The sequence below is a fragment of the Drosophila subpulchrella genome, unplaced genomic scaffold (assembly GCF_014743375.2).
Source record: "Drosophila subpulchrella strain 33 F10 #4 breed RU33 unplaced genomic scaffold, RU_Dsub_v1.1 Primary Assembly Seq59, whole genome shotgun sequence".
Taxonomy (NCBI): Eukaryota; Metazoa; Arthropoda; class Insecta; order Diptera; family Drosophilidae; genus Drosophila; species Drosophila subpulchrella.
This window is the reverse complement of record NW_023665695.1, coordinates 229,049-244,187: the sequence shown is the minus strand read 5'-3', so window position 1 is coordinate 244,187 and position 15,139 is coordinate 229,049. Positions and strand designations below refer to the sequence as shown.

The following is a 15,139-nucleotide window of genomic DNA, read 5'->3' as shown; positions in this document are numbered from 1 at the left end:
AAATATTTTTGTTGAATAGTAGCACTGAAATATCTTCTGGAATTGTTTCAAGTGTACAATTGTGGGCAAAGGAAACTGGAATATTGTCGGGCACAAGTAACGGAATCGAAATACATATATTAAATGCCGTTGCGTCGGATTAATCACTTTTGGATTTAGACAATATATCATACAGAAAGTTAGTCGAAATAGGGTTCGAAAAACTGGCGTATGACCGGCAATTATAGTAAGTGGAACTTATCTGGAGCGGTTCAAGCCTGCTGGGACAAAATCAAAGAAAACTCCAGGAGAGGAAAATTCAAAGATTTTGAAATCCGGCTTCCACTGGACCAAAATGTTGGGGCGGTGCGGCTTGATCGATGGAAATAGTTGAAGCCCCAAGACTGAATGGTACCCAAAAAACACGGGAGTACTTTTGGGGTTTTTTTCGCGACGAGCGTAGGTGTTTATTAGTACACTTTGAAACATGAACTGCCTAAGCCTAACTTAACTTAAGCGCCCCGGAGCAGAACGGAGACTTAGGGGAGAGATGGAGAGGGAGAGCGGACGGCAGTGCGAGCGCGCGAGATGTAGACATCTGGATAAAACTGCCGCTCGACACTGCCTCCTGAAATTAAACGCCCTTTTGACGTGAACAAATCGTTTTTTTGACATTCATATATTTTGTTCTTTCTAGACATTTTATTGTAGCTAATAACTATAGTTATGGGATGTAAGGCTAGCTATCGTAGTTAAGATCACAATTTTTATACCTACATAAGATGAAAGAACATGAAAAATGGAAATGTTTTATTTTAACAATATACTAGTTAATGTGGATGATATTAATATATATTCTTAGTATCTGTCATTATGAATCAAAATTGTTTATCAAAACAGCTTCTAAACAGCATTTAGACAGCTTGTGAACAATTTATTTCTTAATTAGTTTCACAATCACAGAATACATCACCACCAACATAATCGGATATGTTCCTCTAAGATTTATATATCAATCTTGAGATATTTTGGCTTTGCGTTCTTTCTCACGTACATAGCAAACACTTTGAAAATCAGAGTGTAAGTTTTTACTTCACATCGAAAGTCGTCTAGTGATCAAGAATTTTTGATCATTCTTAACAAAAGACTATAAAAGCTCGTAGACGTTAATAACAACTAGTAACCAGCTAATAATAATTAGTAAACATCAAGTAAACATATAGAAACCAGATACTAAACAGCTAGTAAACAACTTGTATACATCTACTAAGCATATAGAAATCAGAAACTAAACAGCTAGTAAACAACTTGTATACATCTACTAAACATATAGAAACCAGATACTAAACAACTTGTATACATCTACTAAACATATAGTAACCAGCTAATTAAAACTAGTAAGCAACTAATAGACATCTACCAAGCAGATAGTAACCATCTAATAATAGCTCATAACAGTTAGTAATCAAAGTCCAAGCAGCTCAACCGCCATCATGAATCACGAAAACCAGATGAGTATTGTAATTAAAGAGTTTATTGAACTTATTCAGAATCTTAGACAATGATGCCTTACTCATACAAATAGAATAGAACTAGAAAACTAGAACTAGAAAAATAGTTGACAACAAAAAACCGTTATTACCAGGTCCCAACACCTCTATTATAAACCTGAATCAGAAATTAAATTAAAAGACGCTCCTATGCTAGCTAATGATGCTTTCGAAATATGTTATAATATTATTATGGGTTAGAAAAATGAATGCTTTAAAAATAATCCAACATCTGAGAAAGATTACATTGTGAGAACTATTTTACATCTATCTATGGGAACCAAGCGAAAATCTGCGTTTGGAACGAAGATTAATAACCGGCATGTTTCTTACAGAAAGATGGAGTAAGAAAATTAATTATATACAAATATACATAAAATATAATTAATTATGAATTTAATGAAATATGTTTACAATAATAAAATATTTATAAAAATATTGAATAATCCTACAAATTTTGTTTCTGACTGTAAATGAAGGGGATGTATTTTATTCAATGTCCTTGGGTCTTGGGCATGTGACTTTGATGACGGTCAGGTAATGATAGTTCACTGCAAGTGTGTTTGGCTAACACATCTTAGAAACTTTAACTTGTGTTCTTTGATAATTCTTAATAAGAGACTATAGCAACTCATAATACTTGTTAACATTTAGTTACCATCTAAAACTAAGTACTTTACAGATACTTTACAGATAGTAACCATCCAACACCAAGTACTGTACAGGTACTATACAAAAGTAACCATCCAAAAACAAGACTAAACAGAAAGTAACCATCAAAATACTGCTAGGTAACAACTAAATAGAACGTGTCCAACGTGTCAAGTCCATGTCAATATGAGTACTACCCTAAGAAATTATATATCTCTGGATAATCTTCAAAGTCAATGCCTATTAAATTCTGGATGGAGCAGTGGAGACGAAATTTCTACGGGACCCCACTTCAACTTTTCTGTACCAATCAAATTTTGTTGGGATTGGCTGAGGCTTATAAAAAAGTTTTGTTAAATTATAAACACGAACTAGTGTTGATGCTAACTAAGAATCTTGGTGAGCCTTAAACAAACCAGAAATGAACAAACTTTTAAACTGGAAATTACGAATAAAACCTGGAAAATTCCCCATGTAACTCTGAGCGATTTTACAAAAATTAAGATGTACGATATTATTAAAAGTTTTGTAAACCTACCAATCGCATTCCAAAATTTGGATTTATATGTTAACCCCAAATTGGGGTGTGGGAGTCAACAGAGCTGAAATGGGAAATTGTCGGCTAACCGCAAAAAACCAAGATTTGCCATAATTGGATTTACACTAGATGGAGAACTTATCACAAATAACTTATCAAACTTGAAAGTTCACTTGAATTCTGAGTCATATCCATATGATTGTCTGAATGTTGATTTTAGTACGAATTAGTATGCTCACCTATATGAAATGTATACAAGATTTCAATCTAGTTACTATAATCGTGAATCACAACAATTTTTGACCCCAAATGTATTTAAATTGAAGGCCCCTATTATTGTGGTTAATCTGTCATATCAAAACGAATCAGTAAAAATTGGTCATATTGATGTGAGAATTTTAATAGAACTAAAGACACCAAGTCATGAAAATACCCAAGCATACTGTCTCCTCATACATGACCGTTTAGTTGAATATAACCCACTAAACGGACTAGTACAACGAGTTGTTTAACATTAGAAAAATGTTAAAAGATACTGTTTCGATTGATGTTCAAGGTTTCTTTGATAATAATAATAATTTTATTCTAAAGGAAATTGGAATTGTATTCGAAAAAAATCCAAACTTGAATAATAGTTTTTTAATAGAACCACCATATGATTTTACTTAGCTAAATACAAAATTTCGAAAGACTGCAATTTGGTTCACCAATACACATCACAAAATTTTTTTGGAACGATGGAGAAAATAGTTTTCCACAAACTCGAAAGTATCTAAGGACAATTACAAGCGGAAAACAAATTATTTGTAAAGGTGTGGAAAAGAAACGATTTCTACAGACGTTTTGTTGGGAGTCGTCAGCTCATTAATATCGAGGAAATGGGCTGTCCGTCATTAAACAGGTTTAAAGGAAACCGGTTTCCCTATTGTGAAACACACCTTAAGGGCGGGGTTTGTGCTCTTAACAATGCATACATTATTTTGACATTTTTTAAAAGTAGCTTCAAAACAATAAAATAATTTTTATACATTTTTTTGAAGTTGAGACTAGATGTGTAAAGATGTGCAAGAAAACAAAATAAACCAAATGAAGTATCATGAGGAAACTGACCAATTTATTCAACAATTTAAAGGACAGATAATTGGTCAGCATTTTCAATACCTTCTAAACACAAAAACTATGTTCATGAATCGAGGTGGACATGATCTCAAAACTATGAATTATGGTGAACACTTTACATTTTGTAATCCAGAAATTACGTCGAAAACGTGCGCCTGCTTCTTCTATGCAAATCGCCGGAATCAAAGCAGAAAATTAATTTCTATATATAATAAAAATGTCCTCAATACCAAATAAATGAATAAATGTATTAATATGCTACAAAATAAACTTCTGACTTTTTATTTCGAGTTAAAATTACAGGTACGGAGAATGGAAAATATTTCCTTGACTGAGATATGGCGGCTACTTGCGAGTTGTTGCGCGGTCGTGATTTCAACCCCTATTATGGGAACGTATTAGAGTTAGCAGTCAGCCGTGAGGTCGTTGGCGTGAGGCCCATGATCTTGTCAATGGGCGTGCGCCTTCAGACTTGTGCATGTGTCCTTTTTATTCCGGTCAGGTAATAGACAGGTGCGCATGTTCGGGTAGCTCTTGCTTGAATCCCTTTTATGACATGTTTACGCCGGGGGGTAGCGGGGTACCGTGGTGGCGCTGGTGGAATGGCGTGGGAGGCGACGGCGGCAAAAACTGGCGGCGTCGGCGGGCTGCTTCGCTGGGCTTCGGTGGCTTGCTGCTGGTGCGTTTGCTGCTGGTGCTGCGGAAGCTGTAGGGGAGAAACCACTCGCACGCGTATTGCCCCTTAATCGGAAATAAATGTACGCACAAAAAGTTAAACTGGTAAAAAGTAGGCGGGGGTACGACCGCGGTTTATTTCAATAAGAACTCCAGAATCGAACTCAAAATGTTGGGGCGGTGCGGCTTGATTGATGGAAAGACTGAATGGTACCCAAAAAACACGGGAGTACTTTTGGGGTTTTTACGCGACGAGCGTAGGTGTTTATTAGTACACTTTGAAACATGAACTGCCTAAGCCTAACTTAACTTAAGCGCTCCAGAGCAGAGCGGAGACTTAGGGGAGAGATGGAGAGGGAGAGCGGACGGCAGTGCGAGCGCGCGAGATGTAGACATCTGGATAAAACTGCCGCTCGACACTGCCTCCTGAAATTAAACGCCCTTTTGACGTGAACATTCTCCCCCCCCCCCCCCCCCCCCTTGCGAGGACACCCGTAGCAAGAACCTCAGGATAGTAGGCTCAGGAATATGTTGGAAGTGTAGATCGGTCGTCCGTATGTAGGAGAGTGTGGTGGTCCTTTCCACACTTGTGGCAGTGATGACCACTACGGCAGGAGTCCTTGGTATGATTGTGAGCCAAGCAATTGGAGCAGTACTTCTGGATATGTACTTCCTGGAGCCGATTCTGGGGGCTTAGCCGTAGAAAGTGGTGGCACTTCCGTAGAGGATGGATCTTTTGGCAGACTCGGCATTGGTAGGACTTAATACCTCGAGTACGTCTGCCATCCAAGGATGGGTATGGAACCCAATACTCGGATGGAGTATTCTTAGGAGGGACTTTTTGTACGGAAACTTGCGCTGAATAGAACGAAATGATGTGTGGAACTGATGCGGTTTCTGGCCTTGGAGGGTCGGATGGAATCGTCGGAGTAGTAGGGCCGCTGTTTCGATGCAGCAATGTGTGATGCCGATCTTGGCAAGTGAGACAGTTGTGAGCGCTTGTGCAATCCCGGAATTGATGGCTACTTGCAAAGCAATTGGAGCACAACTGCTTCCTTTGAATATAGGCTAGGCGATCGTCTACCGTCATCTGTAGGAAGCGTGGACATATACGCACGGGGTGGTTCTTCTTGGAACACAGTTCGCAGCCCTTGGGTATCGGAACTAACCTTGTGTTGAAGGAATTTATTTTTGAAAATTCTGCCACTCGATTTGTGTCTTTGGACTGGACGTGGTGGAAATTGGCACATCGGAAGCTATCGACGGCCTCAAGAGTTCGATGGCGCTCTGTCAAATATGAATCAAGCTCAAGCCACGTAGGAATTTCGGCTTTATTTTGGATGGATTGCTCCCATAATGAGAGAGTGAGCTTTGGTAGTTTTGTCGAGCACATATAAACCAGGATAGGGTCCCAATTCTCAATATTAACACCGGAAAATTTTAAGGAAGTTAAGCAACCTTGAAAAGTGCGTTGAAGTTCCTTTAAGGCTGCTCCCGACTCCTGTGCTATGGATTGCACATTGAAAAGTGTTTTCAGGTGACTGCTCACCTGCAATCGCTTATTTTCGAAACGCTCAGTTAGGTTATTCCAGGCTGAGCGAAAGCCATCATTGGTGAGTGGGGATCTTGAGACTATGGAATGAGCTTCGCCACTTGTTTTTGAATTTAAGTGGAATAATTTTTCAACGGGCGTTAGACTCGGATTGTCTATGTATATTGCCGTGAAAAGGTCCCGGAAAGTCGGCCAGCGAAGATAGTCGCCAGAGAAAACCTCTGTGTCGATAGGAGGGAGCCGACAGCCATAAGACGTGGAATTTCGGGACGGAGTTACTGGAGCTTGAGGTATTTGGGAGGAGCCTTTTTGGATTTGTTCCATCAGCTGCGCGGCAAATATTTCGTAAGTGGAGTACGTTTGGTAATACGTGGACTTTAGTATGGATTTTGTGTCTGCGGCGCTCTCGCCTGCAGATATAATGCTGTCGGAGCATATGTCGTATGCTGCCTTTACCGTTTGCCACAAGGAATTGAGGTGATCGCGACGGATGTTACAGGCGGATAACGTTGGTGTAGGAGCACAGTGGCCTCAAAGTGGATCAGACAGTCAGCTGTGGCCATAAATCGGGTTAAAGCGGATTTTACTGATGTTGCCATGACGTTAAATAATTTCGAATTTTAATTCAGATGTAAGGAAACGGATTGGAATCAAATTGGAATTTAGGAACCAATTAAGATTGTAAATATATACGGTCACACTGTCGGATAGGCAATAAATATGTATTATATCGGATGGTCGGACTTATGTAAGGAATTACGGACCTTAATATTGTTTGTTTGAAAGGAACACTTTTTGTGAGTCCTTGACTCACTGTGCACTGGCGATATACGTATGTATGCACACTGTACATATGTACATATGTGGGGTGGGAATAGCGGAATAACGTTGCGGGAATTGGAAAGACTTCGCTTATGTTTGTATGTCGGTGCGTTTGTTTGTCACCTGCACAACTAAATTGCAAACGATTTGCTGGAGTAAATTTGTGGATATTGTCACTTTGTTTTTAATTTTAGAAATAGTTTAGCCGTATTTGTAGGTCGAGAAAAGTAGTTGGAGTGGACTGTATTAGAAAAAAGTAGTTCGAGTGGACTGTATTAGATTGTTTTTGTAAATATACACATGCAGCTGGAACACAGCAAAAAATAAAGAGTGCAAATCTTAAGGACAATCTTTATGATCGGGAATTTTTTACTGTGGCTGAGTTATATTTTACACACAATTGGAATTGAAAATATATTTGAGAAATATATTTGTTGAATAGTAGCACTGAAATATCTTCTGGAATTGTTTCAAGTGTACAATTGTGGGCAAGGGAAACTGGAATATTGTCGGGCACAAGTAACGGAATCGAAATACATATATTAAATGCCGTTGCGTCGGATTAATCACTATTGGATTTAGACAATATATCATACAGAAAGTTAGTCGAAATAGGGTTCGAAAAACTGGCGTATGACCGGCAATTATAGTAAGTGGAACTTATCTGGAGCGGTTCAAGCCTGCTGGGACAAAATCAAAGAAAACTCCAGGAGAGGAAAATCCAAAGATTTTGAAATTTGGCTTCGACTGGACCAAAATGTTGGGGCGGTGCGGCTTGATCGATGGAAAGACTGAATGGTACCCAAAAAACACGGGAGTACTTTTGGGGTTTTTACGCGACGAGCGTAGGTGTTTATTAGTACACTTTGAAACATGAACTGCCTAAGCCTAACTTAACTTAAGCGCTCCAGAGCAGAGCGGAGACTTAGGGGAGAGATGGAGAGGGAGAGCGGACGGCAGTGCGAGCGCGCGAGATGTAGACATCTGGATAAAACTGCCGCTCGACACTGCCTCCTGAAATTAAACGCCCTTTTGACGTGAACAACATGTTTATGACCCGTTTGTGGAAAGGAGAGAATCTTAGAGAATTTACCAGTTAAACGATCTGGGCGGAAACAAAAATGTCTGAAAATATTTCACATCTGAGAATTATTAACTTGTGAGATTTATTTTATTGGGGTTCTTTTGATTTCTAAATTAATTTTACAATCATAGGAAACGTTATTCCCCAACATGATCGGACATGTTTGTAATAATAGTGAGAATGCAGTATTCTCATAATTAGGTAGTAAGTGCTAATAATGTATAAGCTCATATTGAATGTACGGATGTTCGTTAGAGACGGTCACACTGGACAAGCTCTCTTCCTTTTCAAAAGTGGCATCAATAAAGACACGCTTTAATACACGTCTTACAAAATCATTAATAATCTGCATATCAACGATTATTACATGGTGTCAGAAGTGAAAATATCAATTGCAAACTAAAAAGGAACAAAATGGAGCGAGTTCTACAAGAAATCGACTGCTCAATGCTGGCATATGAGTGGCCAAAATGGAAGAGGTCGTTTATCATGTACATGATGGCGTCAGGCAAAGACTCAGAGCCAGAAGCCAAAAAGATTGCCACATTCCTATGGTTGGCTGGATCAAAGGTCACGGAAATATGCAGTACATTGTTTCCCAACGATGGAACCGCACATGGCATGGTCGGCACCATGGTGACGTCTTCAGACCCGTCTACCTCTGCCGCGGTCGTCAGCCGTACACTGGAGGACGTACTAAAGGCATTCGATGACTACAGCATCCCGTTCCGAAACATCACAATGGAATCCTACAAATTCAACAACATTGTTCAAACTGAGGGACAGCCTTTCATAGAGTTTGAGACGCAACTCCGCAAGCAGGTACAGTTATGTGACTACAAATGTGACAGTGGCCGAACATACGAAGAACGTATGTTGCTAGACCGCTTCATAATTGGCATTCAAGATAAAAGGCTGCAGCTTAAACTCCTTGAATCAAAAAACAATAAACTCGAGGAGATCATCACTGAGTGCAAAGCCTTTGAAGCGGCCGCAAAAAACAATGAATTTCTACGGAATCCCCATTATGAAAAGTCCGTTGACGCAGTTGTCCGTCGCTGCTATAATTGCGGAGCAATTTTCAACCCGAATCATCTTTCCGACTGCCGTGCAAAGGAAATGGCATGTTACTATTGCGGAAAAATTGGACATTTTTCCAAGTACTGCAAGGATAACAACAACATCAGCAACAAACGAGTGGATAACAACAACTACAAAAGCAAGCAGATAGATGTGGATCGCAAGCAAACAGCCGGAGCAGTTATTAATTGTATAGAATCAGGTAAAAGTAAGGAAAGAGTATTTAAATCAGAGGCTTACATTAATGAAAGTAATTTTAGAATAAGCGAGTGCGGGCTAAACAGAGTAAGATGGACGAAAACATATAAAATAAATGGAAAAAATGTTACGTTTAAAGTGGACACAGGCGCTGATGTTAACTGCATCCCAAGTGATTTAGTTAAAGAATTAAAACTTGAAGTTAAAAAAGAAAACATTCTAATTTTTCGACTATAATAATGTTAAAGTTAATAATTTTGGAAAAGTTAAAGCAAACTGTTATGATCTGATTTCAGAAACAGCAAAATGTATTGAATTTTTAGTTGTTGATGCGAAATGTGAACCACTATTAGGTCTTAAGTCCTCTGTAGAATTAAAACTCATTAAACATTTAAATATTGATTCAATATGTAGATTACCTCAAACCAGGGAGGAATTTGTGGAAAAATTTAGTCAATTATTTCAGGGACTCGGTAAGCTGCCAAAGAAACAATCAATCATTTTGAAGGAAGGTGCTCAGCCTGTGCTCCATTACAAAAAAAGGTTCCCACAAAGTTTGTTAGGGTCATTGGAGCAAGAGTTAAATGCTATGGTAAAGGAAAAGATAATCTCCCCAGTAACATACCCGACTAGTTGGGTGAACAATTTGCAAGTAGTGGAAAAATCAAACGGAAAACTCAGACTTTGTTTAGACCCTAAGCCGTTAAATAACGCAATTAAAATAGAACATTACCTTATACCAACAATAGATGATTTTATGATACAATTAACTCGGAAAAAGGTTTTTACTATCCTGGATCTGTCCCATGGATTCTGGCAAATGGAGCTGGATGAAGCTAGTTCAGATTTAACGACATTCATGACTCCATTCGGGAGATTTAAATGTAACCGGGTTCCATTTGAAATCAATAGCGCTCCTGAAATGTTTCAACGAAATATGGTTCAAATTTTTTGAGGCATACCAAATGTAATAGTTTACTTTGATGACATAGGAATATTAGGGGAAAATCTTGAAGATCATGATAACACGTTGTTACAAGTACTTCAGCGGGCTCAAGAAAATGGAATACGTTTTAATCCGGACAAAGTTCAATATAGAAAACAAGAAGTTGAATTTATGGGTCATATTTTAACAGAAGGGCATATACCTCAAAGAAAGCATTTAGAAGCCATTCAGAATATTAAAATCCCAGAAGATAAAGCGGGAGTGCTACGTATTATTGGACTTTTTAAATATTTAGCCAAGTTTATCCCAGACTTATCTTCTAGAACTACAAACCTGAGAAATCTGACTAGGAATGATACTTCGTTTGAGTGGACTGTACAACATCAAAACGAACTCAATGACTTGCTTAGAACTATAACAAGTGATCCGATTTTAGCCGTTTATGACAACGCTAAGCCTGTTGTCATTCAAACCGATGCCTCAAAAAACGGTCTCGGTTGTGTTATTCTACAAAACGGACATCCAATCAGTTTTGCGTCACGTACGCTTACAAAGAGTGAACAAAAGTGGGCTCAAATTGAAAAAGAGCTTTTAGCAATTGTTTTTGCGTGTGAAAGGTTTCACTACTATGTCTACGGTAGAGAATTTTTAGTAGAAAGTGACCACAAGCCTCTGGAAGTCTTATTAAGCCGTGACACTGACTCAGTAACAATGCGATTACAGCGAATGCTGCTATATCTTCTAAAATACCCAAAAATGTCCGTAAGATATAAACCTGGAAGAGACATGTTAGTTGCAGACTGTTTATCTCGAGCTCAACTACCGGATGAATCAGACATCCCTGAACTGGCCAATGTAATTCATATAATAAGCCAAGCAGCCTGTTTCTCGCAAGAAATTTATGAATGCTTTCTTAGGGTTTTGGAAAACGTTGAAAATTATTGGAAAATAGCTGAATTTGTTAAAAATGGGTGGCCAACATTCCATAAATTAAGCCAATTTTGTCAAAACTTCTATAAATTCAAATCGGAATTACACTTTGAAAACGGTCTTCTATTTCATGCTGGTAGGCTGGTGATCCCGTCCAAGTTACAGAAATCAATCTCAAACCAAGTTCATGAGTCCCATTTAGGTGTGGAGAAAACCTTAGCTCGAGCACGAAAACTTTACTACTGGCCAGACATGAGCGTTTAAATTAAGGAATTGGTGCACTCTTGCGAGGTATGTGAAAAGTTCAGAAGAAACAATCAAAAGGAACCGCTAATAGATGATGAAACACCAGAATATCCATTTCATATGGCAGGAATGGATATTTTTGATTACAGGGGAAACAATTTTTTGTCAATCTTTGATGCGTATTCTAATTTCTTGATTGTTAGTCGGCTAAAAGGGAAATCAGTTGCAAATGTCATTGAAGAACTAAGAAAAACATTTGATAATTATGGGTACCCATCAAAGCTCAAATGTGATAACATTTTCGTTTAGAAAATTTGCTAATGAATGTAATACATTATGGCAGTTTTCGAGTCCTAGGTACCCACAAAGCAACGGACTAGCAGAAAAAGGGGTGGCGATTGCGAAGAATATTTTAAAACGTTGCTCTAAAGCAACTGATTACCAGTATAGAATCCTTGAGTACAATGCTACTCCCGTAGCTAGTTTAGGTCTTGCTCCATGCGAACTGTTCTTTGGACGAATGTGTAAGACAAAAATGCCAATTAAGAAATCGGAGCTGTTGAGAAATCACATTGAGGAGGAAAAGATTATTAAAAGATTCGGTCATAAAAAGGCAAAACAAAAGGCCTATTATAATATGCACTCAAAAACTCTGCGTCCATTAAATATAGGAGATAAAGTCCAATTTAGAAAAAATGCCAATGAATGGGAATATGGAATCATAAAACAAAAAGTAAATGAAAGATCGTACATTATAAAAGATTACTTCAATAATTTTTTTAGAAGAAATAGAAGACTCATTAATAAGACACAAAACGGCAATAATATTTATTATAATAATGAAACTGTTAATATGTATGATAATGAAACTGTTAATATGTATGACAATGAAATTGTTAATTTAAGTGAAAATGGAACTGTTAACTTAAGAGAAAACGCACCAGAAGAAACTGAAAAAAGCAATGAAGTGACTGTTAATATAAGCGAAGAACCAGTAGTCGAAGAAACTGAAAATTTTGATCTAAATCAAACTGACAATGTTAACATAGAAGAAAACATAGATCCCTTAAGTAATAGCACCTTTGTAAATTTAAGTAACATTGATACCTCAGTGGACTATGAAACCCCTGGAAGTTTCAGTTCAGAAGAAGAGGTAGAACCAACAGTATCACGATCATGAAGAACTATAAGACCACCCAAAAGATATGGTTGGGATTAAAGTTGTTAAATTAAAAAAAAAGAAAGCGTGTAATAATAGTGAAAATGCAGTATTCTCATAATTAGGTAGTAAGTGTTAATAATGTATAAGCTCATATTGAATGTACGTATGTTCGTTAGAGACGGTCACACTGGACAAGCTCTCTTCCTTTTCAAAAGTGGCATCAATAAAGACACGCTTTAATACACGTCTTACAATCATTAATAATCTGCATATCAGCGATTATTACAATGTTCCTCTAAGATAACCATCTTTAAATACTTTGGTTTGCGACCTTTCTCACGTGCACAGCAACACCTGCTAAATATTAATTGCTGATAATGAGGAAAAGGATACATGATCAATATTGTAACATGGGGATGTGGGGAAAGTGTGCGACCTTTCTCCCGTGTACAGCAACACCTGCTGAATATTAATTGCTTATAATGGGGAAAAAGGTCACGTGATCAGTATTGTCACATGGTGGTGTGGGGGTGGGTGCAATTTAGTATACTCTTTATGGATATGATCGTGACATTCTTATGACATCTAACCCTTTTAAAATTAGATAATCTATTGGATTATGGTAATTGTACCAGAACCCGCATACATTAATGAAGAGGCGGGGGCCATTAATATGCTAATTGTCCCAGAACCCGCCTTTCCCTACTAATGTCGTTGGAATTAGAAAGCTACAATTATAAAATTGAGCACCGTCCTGGCGAAAGTATGCCGCATGTTGATGCTTTAAGTAGACAAACGGAATTGTTAAGCAATAAGGTTGAAAGGGTAATGGAAGAACCGTGTGTAGTTCCAGAGTCGTCAGAATTATTAGAATCGTCAGAAAAGTCAGAATTACTATAATCGTCAGAAAAGTCAGAATTAATAGAATCGTCAGACTTAGTAGAATCGTCAGAAAAGTCAGAATTAGTAGAATCATCAGAGTCGTCAGAATTAGTAGAATCGTCAGAGTCGTCAGAAAAGTCGGAATTAGTAGAATCGTCAGAGTCGTCAGAAAAGTCAGAATTAATAGAATCGTCAGAAAAGTCAGAATTAGTAGAATCGTCAGAATCGTCAGAAAAGTCAGAATTAGTGGAATCGTCAGAAAAGTCAGAATTAATAGAATCGTCAGAATTAATAGAATTGTCAGAGTCGTCAGAATTAATAGAATCGTCAGAGTTGTCAGAATTAGTAGAATCGTCAGAGTTGTCAGAAAAGTTAGAATTAGTAGAATTGTCAGAGTCATCAGAAGTAGCAGAGTAATGGCTTTAGAAAATTCAAGGCTTGTAGAATTTGGAAATTTATCGGAATTACAAAAATAAATGGAATTTGTTAATTTAGTTGGCACGGTGGCAGCTATGTCAGATGACATAGACTTTCTATTGCAAACGGAGCAAATGAAGGATGAAGTTATAAGTAAATACGAGACGAGTTAGCAGAAGGATCAGTGAAAAGTTTTGTTTTGATAGATGGTGTTGTGTATCACGAAGATTCGAGCCAGAACAGGACTTTGTATGTTCCATCAAGTATTGGAGATGATTTAATTAAGTTGTCGCATGAAAAACTAGGTCATTTAGCTGCAGATAAGTGCTACAATAATATGAAGTCTAAGTTTTGGTTTCCTTTGATGAGAACGAAAATAGATGAATTGATTCGAAATTATTTGAAGTGCATTTTACATTCTGTCCCAAAGTCAGTTATCAATTTTAATTTTACACAGTATACCCAAAGTGCCGATTCCATTTGATACGTGTATAAATTCAAAAAGGAAACATTTATTAGTAGTAATTGACTCATTTACAAAGTTTGTGAAGTTATTCCCTGTAAATTCTACAAGTACACGTGAAGTAATTGAGAGTTTAAGTAAATATTTCGAATTTTATAGTAGGCCACGCAGAATTATTTCTGATAGAGGTAATTGCTTTACTTCATTAGAGTTTAGTGAATTTTTAGCGGAACGTAATATTGGTCATACAAAAGTGGCCCCCAAGCAAACGGACAGGTTGAGAGAGTAAATCGAGTGCTAACACCGATGTTAAGAAATTTGTATAATCTAATTAATCAAGCTGATTGGTATAAACTTATAAATAAGGTTGAACACGCGATCAACAATTCAGTCCATTCTAGTACATGCTTGGTGTTTGCATGATCCTCTTTGGAGTAGATCAAAAATGTCCGATAGTTGATGAATTATATGAGTATTTAGATGATAAATTAAATAGAGACAAAAAGATAGATTTAAAAGATATAAGGGATAAAGCAAATTTAAAGATTGTAGAGTCTCAGAAAAGAAATGTAGCATTATGTACATAATTTTGATCGAGGTCGATCAATATGTCAGGTTGACCTAGCTGTAAACATATGTGAATATATACTAAATAGTATTAAGTGTGAACATTGTAAACATATGTGAATATATTCTAAATAGTATTAAGTGTGAAAAAATGTTATTCATTGTATTTTAGTGTGCACTTTCTATAATGTAACTTTATATTAAGCATCGATAAGATAACAGATATCAATTACATGGTGAACTCGATTGTCGAGATAAATAGGCCACTTGCAATTGAA

General features: G+C 37.4%; 1 protein-coding gene across 2 annotated transcripts; it reads left to right on the top strand.

The window, feature by feature from the left end:
• The first annotated feature begins 8,273 nt into the window (after positions 1-8,273).
• LOC119562552 lies at positions 8,274-9,669 on the top strand. 2 transcript variants are annotated; one of them, XM_037875756.1, is made up of 2 exons: positions 8,274-9,252; positions 9,311-9,669. In XM_037875756.1, the coding sequence occupies exons 1-2, from the start codon at positions 8,385-8,387 to the stop codon at positions 9,313-9,315; spliced, it is 873 nt and encodes a 290-aa protein (XP_037731684.1). In that variant the 5' UTR covers positions 8,274-8,384; the 3' UTR covers positions 9,316-9,669. The 2 variants fall into 2 exon arrangements, with proteins under 2 accessions (XP_037731684.1, XP_037731683.1); XM_037875755.1 differs by having other exon boundaries at positions 8,274-9,258.
• The last annotated feature ends 5,470 nt before the right edge of the window (positions 9,670-15,139 follow it).